The 10,931-nt window shown below is 38.9% G+C and overlaps 1 protein-coding gene across 2 annotated transcripts in view; it reads right to left on the bottom strand.

Annotated features, from left to right (window-relative positions):
• LOC111461317 (DNA (cytosine-5)-methyltransferase CMT3-like) overlaps positions 1–10,384 on the bottom strand; it is a 13,987-nt gene extending 3,603 nt beyond the window's left edge. Inside the window, exons 1-17 of one of the 2 annotated variants that reach the window (XM_023104811.1) lie at positions 10,055–10,384; positions 5,533–5,567; positions 5,033–5,129; positions 4,802–4,909; positions 4,588–4,707; positions 4,405–4,504; positions 3,836–4,047; positions 3,676–3,741; positions 3,341–3,595; positions 2,538–2,596; positions 2,386–2,452; positions 1,988–2,317; positions 1,841–1,909; positions 1,675–1,764; positions 1,508–1,595; positions 640–755; positions 457–561 (exon numbers count right to left, since the gene is read on the bottom strand). In XM_023104811.1, coding sequence (XP_022960579.1) covers positions 457–561; positions 640–755; positions 1,508–1,595; positions 1,675–1,764; positions 1,841–1,909; positions 1,988–2,317; positions 2,386–2,452; positions 2,538–2,596; positions 3,341–3,595; positions 3,676–3,741; positions 3,836–4,047; positions 4,405–4,504; positions 4,588–4,707; positions 4,802–4,909; positions 5,033–5,129; positions 5,533–5,567; positions 10,055–10,321 — 2,184 coding nt within the window. In that variant the 5' untranslated portion in view covers positions 10,322–10,384. Of the gene's footprint in view, positions 1–456; positions 562–639; positions 756–1,507; positions 1,596–1,674; positions 1,765–1,840; positions 1,910–1,987; positions 2,318–2,385; positions 2,453–2,537; positions 2,597–3,340; positions 3,596–3,675; positions 3,742–3,835; positions 4,048–4,404; positions 4,505–4,587; positions 4,708–4,801; positions 4,921–5,032; positions 5,130–5,532; positions 5,568–10,054 lie in introns of those variants that run through there. The other variant, XM_023104812.1, reaches the window with a different exon arrangement.
• Between the last annotated feature and the right edge of the window lie 547 nt (positions 10,385–10,931).

The following is a 10,931-nucleotide window of genomic DNA, read 5'->3' as shown; positions in this document are numbered from 1 at the left end:
CCTCTCAAGGATTTTAAAATACGTCTACTAGGGAGAGGTTTCCACACCCTTATGAAGAATGATCCGTTCTCCTCTCCAGCCGATGTGGAATCTCACAATCCGCCCCCCATCGAAATCCAGCGTCCTCACTAACACTCATCCCCTTCTCCAATCGATGTGGGTCCCCCCAATTCACCCCCCTTCAGGGCTCAGCGTCCTTGCTAACACACCGCCTCGTGTCCACCTCCTCGGTGGCACATTGCCTAGTGTTTGACTCTGATACCATTTGTAAGAGCCTAAGCCCACCACTAGCGGGTATTGTCCTCTTTGAGCTTTCCCTCAACGTTTTTAAAACACGTAAGCTAGGAAGAGGTTTCCACACCCTAAAAAAGAATGTTTCGTTCTCCTCCCCAACCGAGGTGGGATCTCAAGTTGTTTTTTATTAAAGTTAAACATGTGTAAGATACAAAATCTTACCAAAGGCTTTCCAGATTTCAAATACACTCTCTGAATATCAGGATCCCATTCAACTTTATTATCAGGGCGAACACGAACGCCAGGTAAATCTCTGAAGTTTGCCCCCTATGAAAAAGGTATAGGTTAGTGAATGAATATTAAAAGTTAAAAAAGCATATCAAAGGCATTAATATTTTAGAAAACCTTTCTCTTTGGGATCTGACAAACACGTTGATAGTCATCAGTATTTAGTTCAAGTGGCCGATGATCGTATAATTCGTGCATTGCTGGCTTAGACTTTGTAGAACAATCAAACCTTTCTGTAAATGATATTCAAATAAAGAAAATAGAAGAAACCCTTAGACTAAATCATATTCAAGATTATAACCAAGGACAACGTTCGTTAGCTCTATTTTACTTTGGATGAAATGGTATCAGAGTCAGACACCAAGCAATGTGCCAGCGAGGAAGCTGAGCCACAACGGGGGTGGACACGAGGCGGTGTGCCAGCAAGGATGCTGGGCCCCGAAGGAAGTGGATTGGAGGGTCCCACATCGATTGGAGAAGAGAACGTGTGCTAACGAGGACTCTGGCCCCCCGAAGAAGGGTGGATTGTGAGATCTCATATTGGTTGGGAAGGAGAACAGAGCATTCTTTAAAAGGGTGTGGAAACCTCTTCCTAGCATACGCGTTTTAAAAACCTTAAGGGGAAGCCCGAAAAGAAAAGCCCAAAGATGATAATATCTACTAGCGGTGGGCTTGAATTGTTACAAATGGTATCAAAGCCAGACATTGGACGATGTGCCAACGAGGAAGCTGGGCTCCAAGGGGGTGGATTGGGAGTTCCTCATCGATTGGAGAGAGGAACGAGTGCATGTGAGAACGTTGGGCTCCAAAAGGGAGTGGATTGTGAGATCCCACATCGGTTGGGGGAGGAGAACGAAGCATTTTTTCTAAGGGTGTGGAAACCTCTCCCAAGCAAACACGTTTTAAAATCCTTGAGGGAAAATTCAAAGAGAACAATATTTAGTAGCGGTTGAATGGGGAAGGAAACAAAAACAAAGTAGCTAACCTTCCCTAGGCAATCTAATTAAACGCTGAAACTCAGTCATGGGAGGTTTATCATAAGGCATTTCATCTCGACGCTCATCATTTCCAACCTGCACATAATTATGCAAACAAAACTAAGAACAAAATTAATCACTGAAATCCAAAGTGTTAAGAAAGGTAAGAACATACAACAGGAAGATCAGAAATTGCATCTTCCAAAAGAAGCTTTTTTTCCAACTCAACGCCATTATGTCCATCATCAAAAGCAACAGCATTCATCTGTGCATTATAATCATATATTCTCATCAAATCAAACAACAAACTAAACCACAATGCCTCAATAACAATTCCATACCTCAAATTCAGTAGGAACTCCACCCCTCACTACAACATCATGAGTTGGAAGAGGATACTGTGGAAGCTTCTGAAAACAAGGGAAATGAATGTTATTACAAGTTTCACAAGGTCCCTACTACCAAAACCAATGTAGTTATGAGCCAACCTCTGTTGGTTGGGCACCCCACATAAACATTCGCCTACGAAACTGTGGAAGTCCATATGCACCTGCTGCTATCATTCCCATACGAACTTGGTAATTCATTGATATTAAACGACCAAGCGCATACCGTCCCAGATATCCATTGGCAAACCTTACTATATCTACTACATTCTCCATCAAAACATATTTAGGCATAAGATACTCCACTAAGTCCATGAAGACAACAAGCTGTTTGTTTTTCTCATCTTCCAGTGGATTTTCTATGTTCCTGAAGCGATTGAAACCACTAATACCCTGGCAAGGAGGCCCTCCGCAGATAACATCCACATCACCCTACCAACCCACAAGTTCTAATAAGAATAATATTGAAGAAAAAAAGTAAGTAAAATAATTAAACTTACAGGCAAAGGTAAGCTCTTTGATTTGTAACCATTTGTCACAAAATCTTTCAACTTTTCCTTGCAGTTGCTGTTAAATAGAACGTAAAGTTTAACTCAGTCAAATGCTTGAACAACAACGATATCAGGCAAGACAACTTCACTAGAATATGTACCTCAATCCCTCAATTGGCTCCCATGTGTCTTCATCAGAGCCATAACCCTTCCAGGAAACCTACATTTAAATAAAAATAACTTATGGACTAAGGGATTAAACAACCCATATCAACTAAGTTAAAGAATATAGCTAAGAACATTTGTAAGCCTCAAGTCCACTACTAGTAGATATTATCCTCTTTGGGCTTATCCTCAAGATTTTTAAAACGTGTCTACTAGGGAGAGGTTTCCACACCCTTAAAAAGGGTGTTTCGTTCTCCTCCCCAACCAATATGGGATCTTACAATCCACTCCCTTCGAGGTCTAGCGTTCTCGCTGGCACTCGTTCCATTCTCCAATTGATGGGAACCCCCGCAATCTACCCCCTTTGGAGCCCAGTGTCCTTACTGGCACACCGCCTCGTGTCCACCCTCTTCGAGGCTCAGCCTCCTCGCTGGCACACCGCCTCGTGTCCACCCCTTTCGAGGCTCAGCCTCCTCGCTGGCACACCGCCTCGTGTCCACCCCTTCGGGGCTCAGCCTCCTCGCTGGCACATCGCCCAGTGTCTAGATTTAATACCATTTGTAATGCCCCAAGTCCACCGCTAACAGATGTTGTCCTCTTTGAGCTTTCCTTTTCGAGTTTACCCTCAAGGTTTTTAAAACGCGTCTCCTAAGGAGAGGTTTCCACACCCTTATAAAGGGTGTTTCGTTCTCCTCCCAACCAACTATTATTACGATGAAAAATATCAAATATTGGTTCACAGTCATATCCACATAACTGATTTAGCAAACTTTTAATTAAGATTCAAGCATTCAAATACCTTAAGAAACAATCCACGCTTTTTAGTTCCATTAGGATCACCGTAACATATTGCAAGTATTTTTTCCACTTCAAACACTTCTTCATCATCTTCAGTCTTTTCATCTTCCCCTTCATCTTCCTCTTCCTCTTCATTAGCAAAAAGATCTACGTACTTTTGTTGTGGCCCTTCACTTTTTATCAAAGAAAAATATTTGCAAAGCACTTCCCACTCTTTTAACAACGATAAAAAATCTTCTGCCATTTCATTTCTAACCTGCAATATAGAACAAGCTAAGAAAGCACAAGGTCTATTATGGTTGAATATCAAGTTGAATTCAATCATAAAAAGTTTACCTCTGTCTCTGGGTGATTGAACTTTAGACTTTCACAAGCATATTGATTTAAATCAACTGCCCATTTCTGTTAAACAAGAGAAGAAAACAGAGAGGAAAAAAATGAAGCTATGAAATAAATTTCATGTGATCAGCTGTTTAAAATATGTGAAGCAACGTACTGTGACTAGGTTCACCCCAGACAAATTGCCGCCTAAACATAATCCAGTTGACATGGCACCACATCCTGAATATAAATCAAGAAGTGCAACATCAGGCTTACAACACTGATGTGCTTGAGTGACATCCCCAATTGAGGTCACTTCACATGGTCCATTGGTATCACCCTCGGAGGAAATTGTCGACGACGTCTCACTGCCAACCCTTTTCTCACCTACATACATGTGAGAACTATAGATTGTCAAGGATGTAAGTTAATAATAAGTTTGACTTAGCAAAAGAAGTTATTAACTTAGAGGATAATTGTTAAGAAGTTATTGGCTTGAATAGGTTTTGGAGAAAGTTTAGGAAACTAGTTACACTTTGTCCACTATAAATATTTATGAGATGTATGTTATTTTCACAACAACAAAGATCATTGAAAAGCATAAGTGCTTAAGGTTCCTCTATTTAAAAGCTCTCTCCCCTCAAGTTGTTCTTCCTGCTGCAGTTATTTGTTTCGACATATTTCTATCATGGGCCATTTCGAACGGAGACATGTTCTAAGAAATTAATTCTTTTACGAACTTACTTTCAGGCAGTTTAACGAATGAGGAATACGGCAACAAGTATAACATGTCACAGTAGAAGTCACAAGCTGGAAGACGGGTTTTCTTCTTATCCATGGCCATCTGAAACAAAAAACAAGCAAACAAAATTAGCATCATCCTAGTAAGAAAACCCTCAAACAGATGTACAAATGTAAAAATCATACACTTAGAGGAATTCTAGCTATATTTAGCTTCTTAACAAGACAATCCAATGGATTATCATCCCGAACTTCTGAAAAGAATACACGCTTGTCATTGATGAGATGAGCATGATCTTTCACAACCTAAAATGTAACAAACAAAATCTAATGTCAATTGATTACCAGGCCAAGAACAGTTTGAGTAAAACATAATCGAAACGCATTATGTTCATCTTACAGTATCTTTAGCTCTATAATACCATTGAGCAGTGAAATATAGTTGCCCGTCGACAGCCTCGAACATTTCAACAATTCTGCATATATAATCTTCCTCCCCATCTTCAGCCTAAACACAACCTTCCATGTACAATTAATATAAGAATCTACGCCAAGAATTTAAACAAGGAAAAAGTATCCTACAGAACTTTAAAAGAAATTAAAACTTTAAACTTGAGTATGTAAATCGCACCTTAACATGGGCATCATCAAAGAGATTGTAAATGGTATTGTCAACTTCAGCCTGTGAGTAATGACGCTGAGCCTGAATTACCTCCTCAGCGTCATCCCTATAAGATAACAGAAACAAAAAAGCACCAAGAAAAAGAAAACCATTAATATTGAAAGAAATCCGCTCTCTTCAATAAAAGTCTGCAGTACTCGTGTACTACATTTCTTTTCATAAAGCTCATTTTGAGTTACAATAAAAATGATTAGAACCGAGATAAATAAATGTAACGGCCCAGATCCACCGCTAGCAGATATTGTCCTCTTTGGGCTTTCCCTTTCGGGCTTCCCCTCAAGGCTTTAAAACGCGTCTGCTAGGGGAAAGTTTCCACCCCGTATAAATGGTGGTTTGTTCTCCTCCCTAACCAATATGGGACATCACAATAAATCTTGCATGTGGGTATGTATTCTACAAGCATATAGTTATTAGCAAGAGTTGGATAGTTCATGAACTAGAGACGTTACCTTGAATTTTTCTCCCCAACTACCTGCTGCTTCTTCTGAACAAATAAAAGAAAATAAGTAGATGTGAGTCAAGCTAGAACCAAATCTTAGTGTGTCGTACTTATACAAGCATAGTAATGTATGGTTCAAAACGTCAAGTAAAGATCGATATACTAAAGAGCCTAAGCAGTAATTGCCTGGTGAGCTTGGAGATCAATGGCACAAGAAACATTTCAGTATCGCTGTATCAACATGCATGTTTATATATAAATTTACATTACTTGTATTTTTTCTAATATAACAAGGCTTGAACTAAAAATAACATTAAGAGACCTTAGCAAACAAATGCAATAGGTGCTAGGAACTACGCCCTCCACAATGGTATGATATTGTCCACTTTGAGTATAAACTCTCGTGGCTTTGCTTTTGGTTTTTCCAAAAGGTCCCGTATCAATGGAGATAGTGTTCCTTACTTATAAACTCATGATATTCCTCTTAATTAGCCAACGTGGGACTACTCCTCTCAATAATCCTCAACGATCCTCCCCTAGAATAAAGTACATCACATAGCCTCCCTTTTGGCCTCCTGTGGAGCTTTCAAACAACCTCCCCTTAATCGAGGCTCGACTCCTTCTCTGGAGCCCTCGAACAAAGTATACCCTTTGTTCAACACTTGAATCATGAGTACACTTTTGAGACTCACAGCTTCTTTGTTTAACACTTAAGGATTCTATGACATGGCTAAGTCAAGGACATGGCTCTGACACCATGCTATGAACCACGACCCTCCACAATGGTATGATATTGTCCACTTTGAGTATAAGCTCTCATGGCTTTGTTTTTTGTTTCCCAAAAAGCCTCGTACCAATGGAAATAGTGTTCCTTACTTAATAAACCCATGATTTTCCTCTTAATTAGCCAATGCGAGACTAGTCCTCTCAATAATCCCCAACAATAAGATCATATTGTTGTCCCATGACCATGAGAATAGTTAAACTACACACAAGCTGTGGCCAAGATATATATAAAATGAAGAAGCAAACTCCAACAATAGCAGCAGCATTAAGAGAAAAGTAAAGATGTTAAATATGGAGAATATTATTAAACACGAAGTTGAAAGTTTTGTTGGGATATGGAGCCTGATGCCTATTATTTACCGTAAAGATCAGAGATATATTTGGTAGATATTTCGTAAAGATTTGATAGAGATATATTTGGTAGATTATATCTTTGGAGGTGGTTAAATCTTTGAAAGTTATATTTAGTAAATTGAAACCCTATATATACTCGATTAGGCAGTCATTAAGATGTACTTTTTTCATTCTTTGTATTCTCTGTTTTGTATATACCTAAAATCATCAATAAAACCTTTAGTCAATATTCCTCGTATTTTCTCTCTCTTGTTCTTTGTGTTCATCTTGATCGAGTGTGTGCATTGTTGAGTAATCCTAACAACTGGTATCAGAGCAAGGCGAAATTCATCACAATCTATGAAGATGAAAATTTCAAAGATTGAAATTGAAAAGTTTGATGGATCCGATTTTAGTTTCTGGAAGATGCAGATTGAAGATTGTCTGTACTAGAAAGGTCTTCACGGACCCCTGTTGGGGGTGAAGCCGAATACTATGACCACAAAGCAGTGGAAGCTCAAGGATCGTCAAGCTTTAGGGTTGATCCAGTTGACACGATTAAAAAATGTGGCATTCAATATTATCAAGGAGAAGACAACGTCAGGTTTGTTAAGGCGCTGTTGAATATGTAAGAGAAACTGTCGACTATGAACAAGGTATATTTGATGCAGAGGCTGTTAATCTACAAATGTCTGAAGATGGATCTGTTGCTGGTCATATAAACGAATTCAATATGATTACAAGTCAACTGAGTTCGGTGGATATTAATTTCAAAGATGAAATTAAGGCATTGATTTTGATGTCATCTTTACCCGAGTCGTGGGATACTATTGTTTCCGCGATTAGCAGTTCACGAGGATCTGATAAACTTTAGTTAGATGAAATTCGAGATGTAGTTCTTAGCGCAAGTATTTGCAAACAAAAAATCGGAGATTCATCAGGCAATACTCTCAATGTTGATCGAAGGGGAAGAAGTAAATCAAAGGGCCTAAACAATGGACGATCAAAATCAAGGAACCGAGGAAAATCTCCAAACAAACCAAATGTAAAGTGTTGGAGTTGTGGAGAAAAAAGCACTTCCAAGCAGATTGTACAAAGAGGAAGCAGAATCACAAATCAGAGGATGACGATGATTCTATACATTCAACAGAAAACATTAGGGATGCCCTAATCCTCAGCGTGGACAGTCTGATTGAATTTTGGATTTTGGATTCAAGTGCATCTTTTCATTTGTCTCCAAATAAAGCGTTATTTAGAAAATTCAAGTCTGAAAATTTCGAGAAGGTGTATCTTGCCGACAACAAAGATTTAAAGATTGAAGAAAAATAGGATGTCTGCATAAAAACTCCGACAGGAAGTCAATGAACATAAAGGATGTCAGACATATTCCTGGTCTCAAGAAGAACCTGATCTCTATTGGTCAATTGAATAACACAGGTTATGCAACAGAGTTTGGGAAGAATTCGTGGAAGATTGTGAAGGGTGCTATGGTGGTAGCACATGGCACAAGATTTGGAACTTTATACACCACTGCATGGTGTATGAACATAGCTGCTGTTGTTGAGAGTGCTTCAAATTCAAGTATATGGCACAATAGACTTGGACATATGAGCGTTAAAGGAATGAAGATGCCAACTGCGGAAGAAGTTCTGGAAGGTCTGAAATCTGTAGATATGAGTCCTTGTGAGAACTGCGTTATGAGCAAACAGAAACGAGTTGGCTTAACAAAGACTGTTAGAGAATTGAAGAAAAGTATCGAGATAACGAAGCAAGTGGGTTGAGATTAAGTTGCTGAAACATTCACCTAGTGATGTTGTAGCAGATACTCAAGAAACTCCTAAGACTGTTGTTGTGAAACCAGAGGTGAAGAAAGTTGGAGTTGAGGTTGAGTTGCAGAAAGATTCACCTATTGATGTTGTAGCGGATACTCAAGAAACTTCTGAGACTGTTGCTAAGGAACCAAAAGCGAAGCAAGTGACACTTGAGCAGGTGTTGAAAAGATCATCCAGAGCCATCAGAGTACCAGATAGGTATGTACCTTCTTTACACTATCGGTTGGTGATTGATGAAGGGGAACAAGAGCCCTTTGATGAGGCCCTACAATTGGAGGATACAACCAAGGAGCAAGCCATGGATGATAGGATATCTAGGCTTCAGAAATGCATTGCTCTTTCATCTGTTGAGGCTGAGTGCGTGGCAATAGCTAAAGCTGGAAAGGAAATGATATGGATGACAAACTATCTAGAAGAATTAAGCATGAAGTAGCGAGAAGATTCTTCAGGTAGATAGTTAAAGTGTCATGCAGTTGGTGAGAAACCCGATCTATCATTCAAAGACAAAACACAGAAGGTGAAGCCATTTCACTCGAAGGTTAGTGGAAGATGATGATGTGTTTGGAGAAGACAGAGGGTGCAAGGAATCTAGCAAACATTTTGTGTTGATGTTGGAACACTGAGGTTGTGCAAAGCCTCAAGTGGTCTGGTACAGATTGAGAATGAAATTCTTGGTTGACTAGATCAGTTTCCAAGTGAGAGATTGTTGGAGTTGACTGTATCAGTCTACATGTAGAAGATTGTTTGGTAAATATTTCTCGTAAGTGGTTAAATCTTTGAAAGTTATATTTAGTAAATTGAAACTCTATATATACTCGATTAGGCAGTGCTTCCAATGCGTACTTTCTTCCTTCTTTGTATTCTCTTACATACCTAAGTCATCAATCAAACCTTTAGCCAATATTCCTCCTTGTATTTTCTCTCTCTTATTCTTTATGTTCATCTTGATCGAGTGTGCGCGTTGTTGAGTGGTCCTAACTTGACCTATTACACATTTTTGAATTATTGTTTACCCAATGATAGTTGAATATTATTAACCACTTCACTAGAGAAGCCTTTACATCCCTTTAGCTTGAAACAAACAATAGTCCTTCACCAAAGGAAAACCCAATGATAGTTTTCTTGGGTCTCTCATTTTTCTCCTCTCACCTAATCCTAGGTACTATGTCCACCTCAATTCAACCTCGCCCAAGAACAAGTAGAAAACAAGTAGAAAATGTTAGACAAACACGATTCTCCACAATGGTATGATACTGTCCACTTTAAGCATAAGCTCTCAGGGCTTTGCTTTGAGCTTCCTCAAAAGGTCTCGTACCAATGGAGATAGTATTCCTTGATTATAAACCCAGGATGATTTCCTAAATTAGCCGAGGTGGACTTTCATCGTCCAACAGAAAACCCCATTTTCTTGCGGCTAAAGTCCTAGAAAACCAACAATAAAAAAAAAATCCAGCAACAAGCAGCAATACAAGACTTCCAGTATTCGAATTAAGCGCTTCCACACATTGAATATCCACATCAAGGAGGATAACACACAAATACACCAAAATTACCAAAATTTCGGGAAGGAATTTCAACTACCTTTCCCCGATACCGCAGAGGCCACCGTTCTCTCGCCTCGCTATCCGGAATGCGGGGCTCCACGAACCTAGCCGAATCATAGTCCTCGTCGCCGCTCAATTCCGCCTTCACCTTCGTGCTCTGAGAAGCCAGTTTAGCGGGGGAATGTGAAATGGGAGTTCCATCTCCATTGAGCTCGGATTTGAGCTTCTTGTTAGGGGAAGAAGCATCAGCGTCGGGCTTAGGGGAGATGGGAGCGGCGGATTTGGAGCGTCGGTTGGAAGACATTGTGGGAGAGGAGAGAGCGAACGAACGGCGGAAAAGGAGAAAGAAGAAAAAACGCGCAAAAGTTGAGGGGGAAAAAGGGGAAAGACCCTTTTATAGTGTCGGGAAAAGGGTCAAGATTTTGAAGTTGGCGGGAAGTTCTTTTATTTTTGTATTTTTTATTATTATTAAATGTTTATTTATTTATTTTCAAACATTCAATTAAAAATTATAAATATATTTCAATATATATATATATATAGTAAAAAATACTGTATTCTAAATTAAAAGTTAATTTTAAGAGTTATTAGGGAATAATTAATCAGATGAAACTAGTATATATAATTGTTTTGTATAAAAAATGTATAAAATTAACAATTTGATAATATGAACCAATTAAATGCATAAAGTATTTGAATTCAGCTTAATTTAAATGATATGGATTGAGTTGGGTTGATCGGGTTGTTTAGGACATCGGAGTTGTTAACGCCTCGAGCACTCGTGCGTCATTTACTAAAATTACATTTTTTTTCCTAAAATATTTCTTTTGACATATTTTAATAGTGTAAAACCATCTGTAATTTTTTTTTTTTTTTTAACTAAGTTTATAAACACCGTTGTTTTGTTATTCTTT

The sequence above is a fragment of the Cucurbita moschata genome, unplaced genomic scaffold (genome assembly GCF_002738365.1).
Source record: "Cucurbita moschata cultivar Rifu unplaced genomic scaffold, Cmos_1.0 Cmo_Scf00025, whole genome shotgun sequence".
Classification (NCBI taxonomy): Eukaryota; Viridiplantae; Streptophyta; class Magnoliopsida; order Cucurbitales; family Cucurbitaceae; genus Cucurbita; species Cucurbita moschata.
This window is presented reverse-complemented; position numbering and strand designations above follow the sequence as displayed.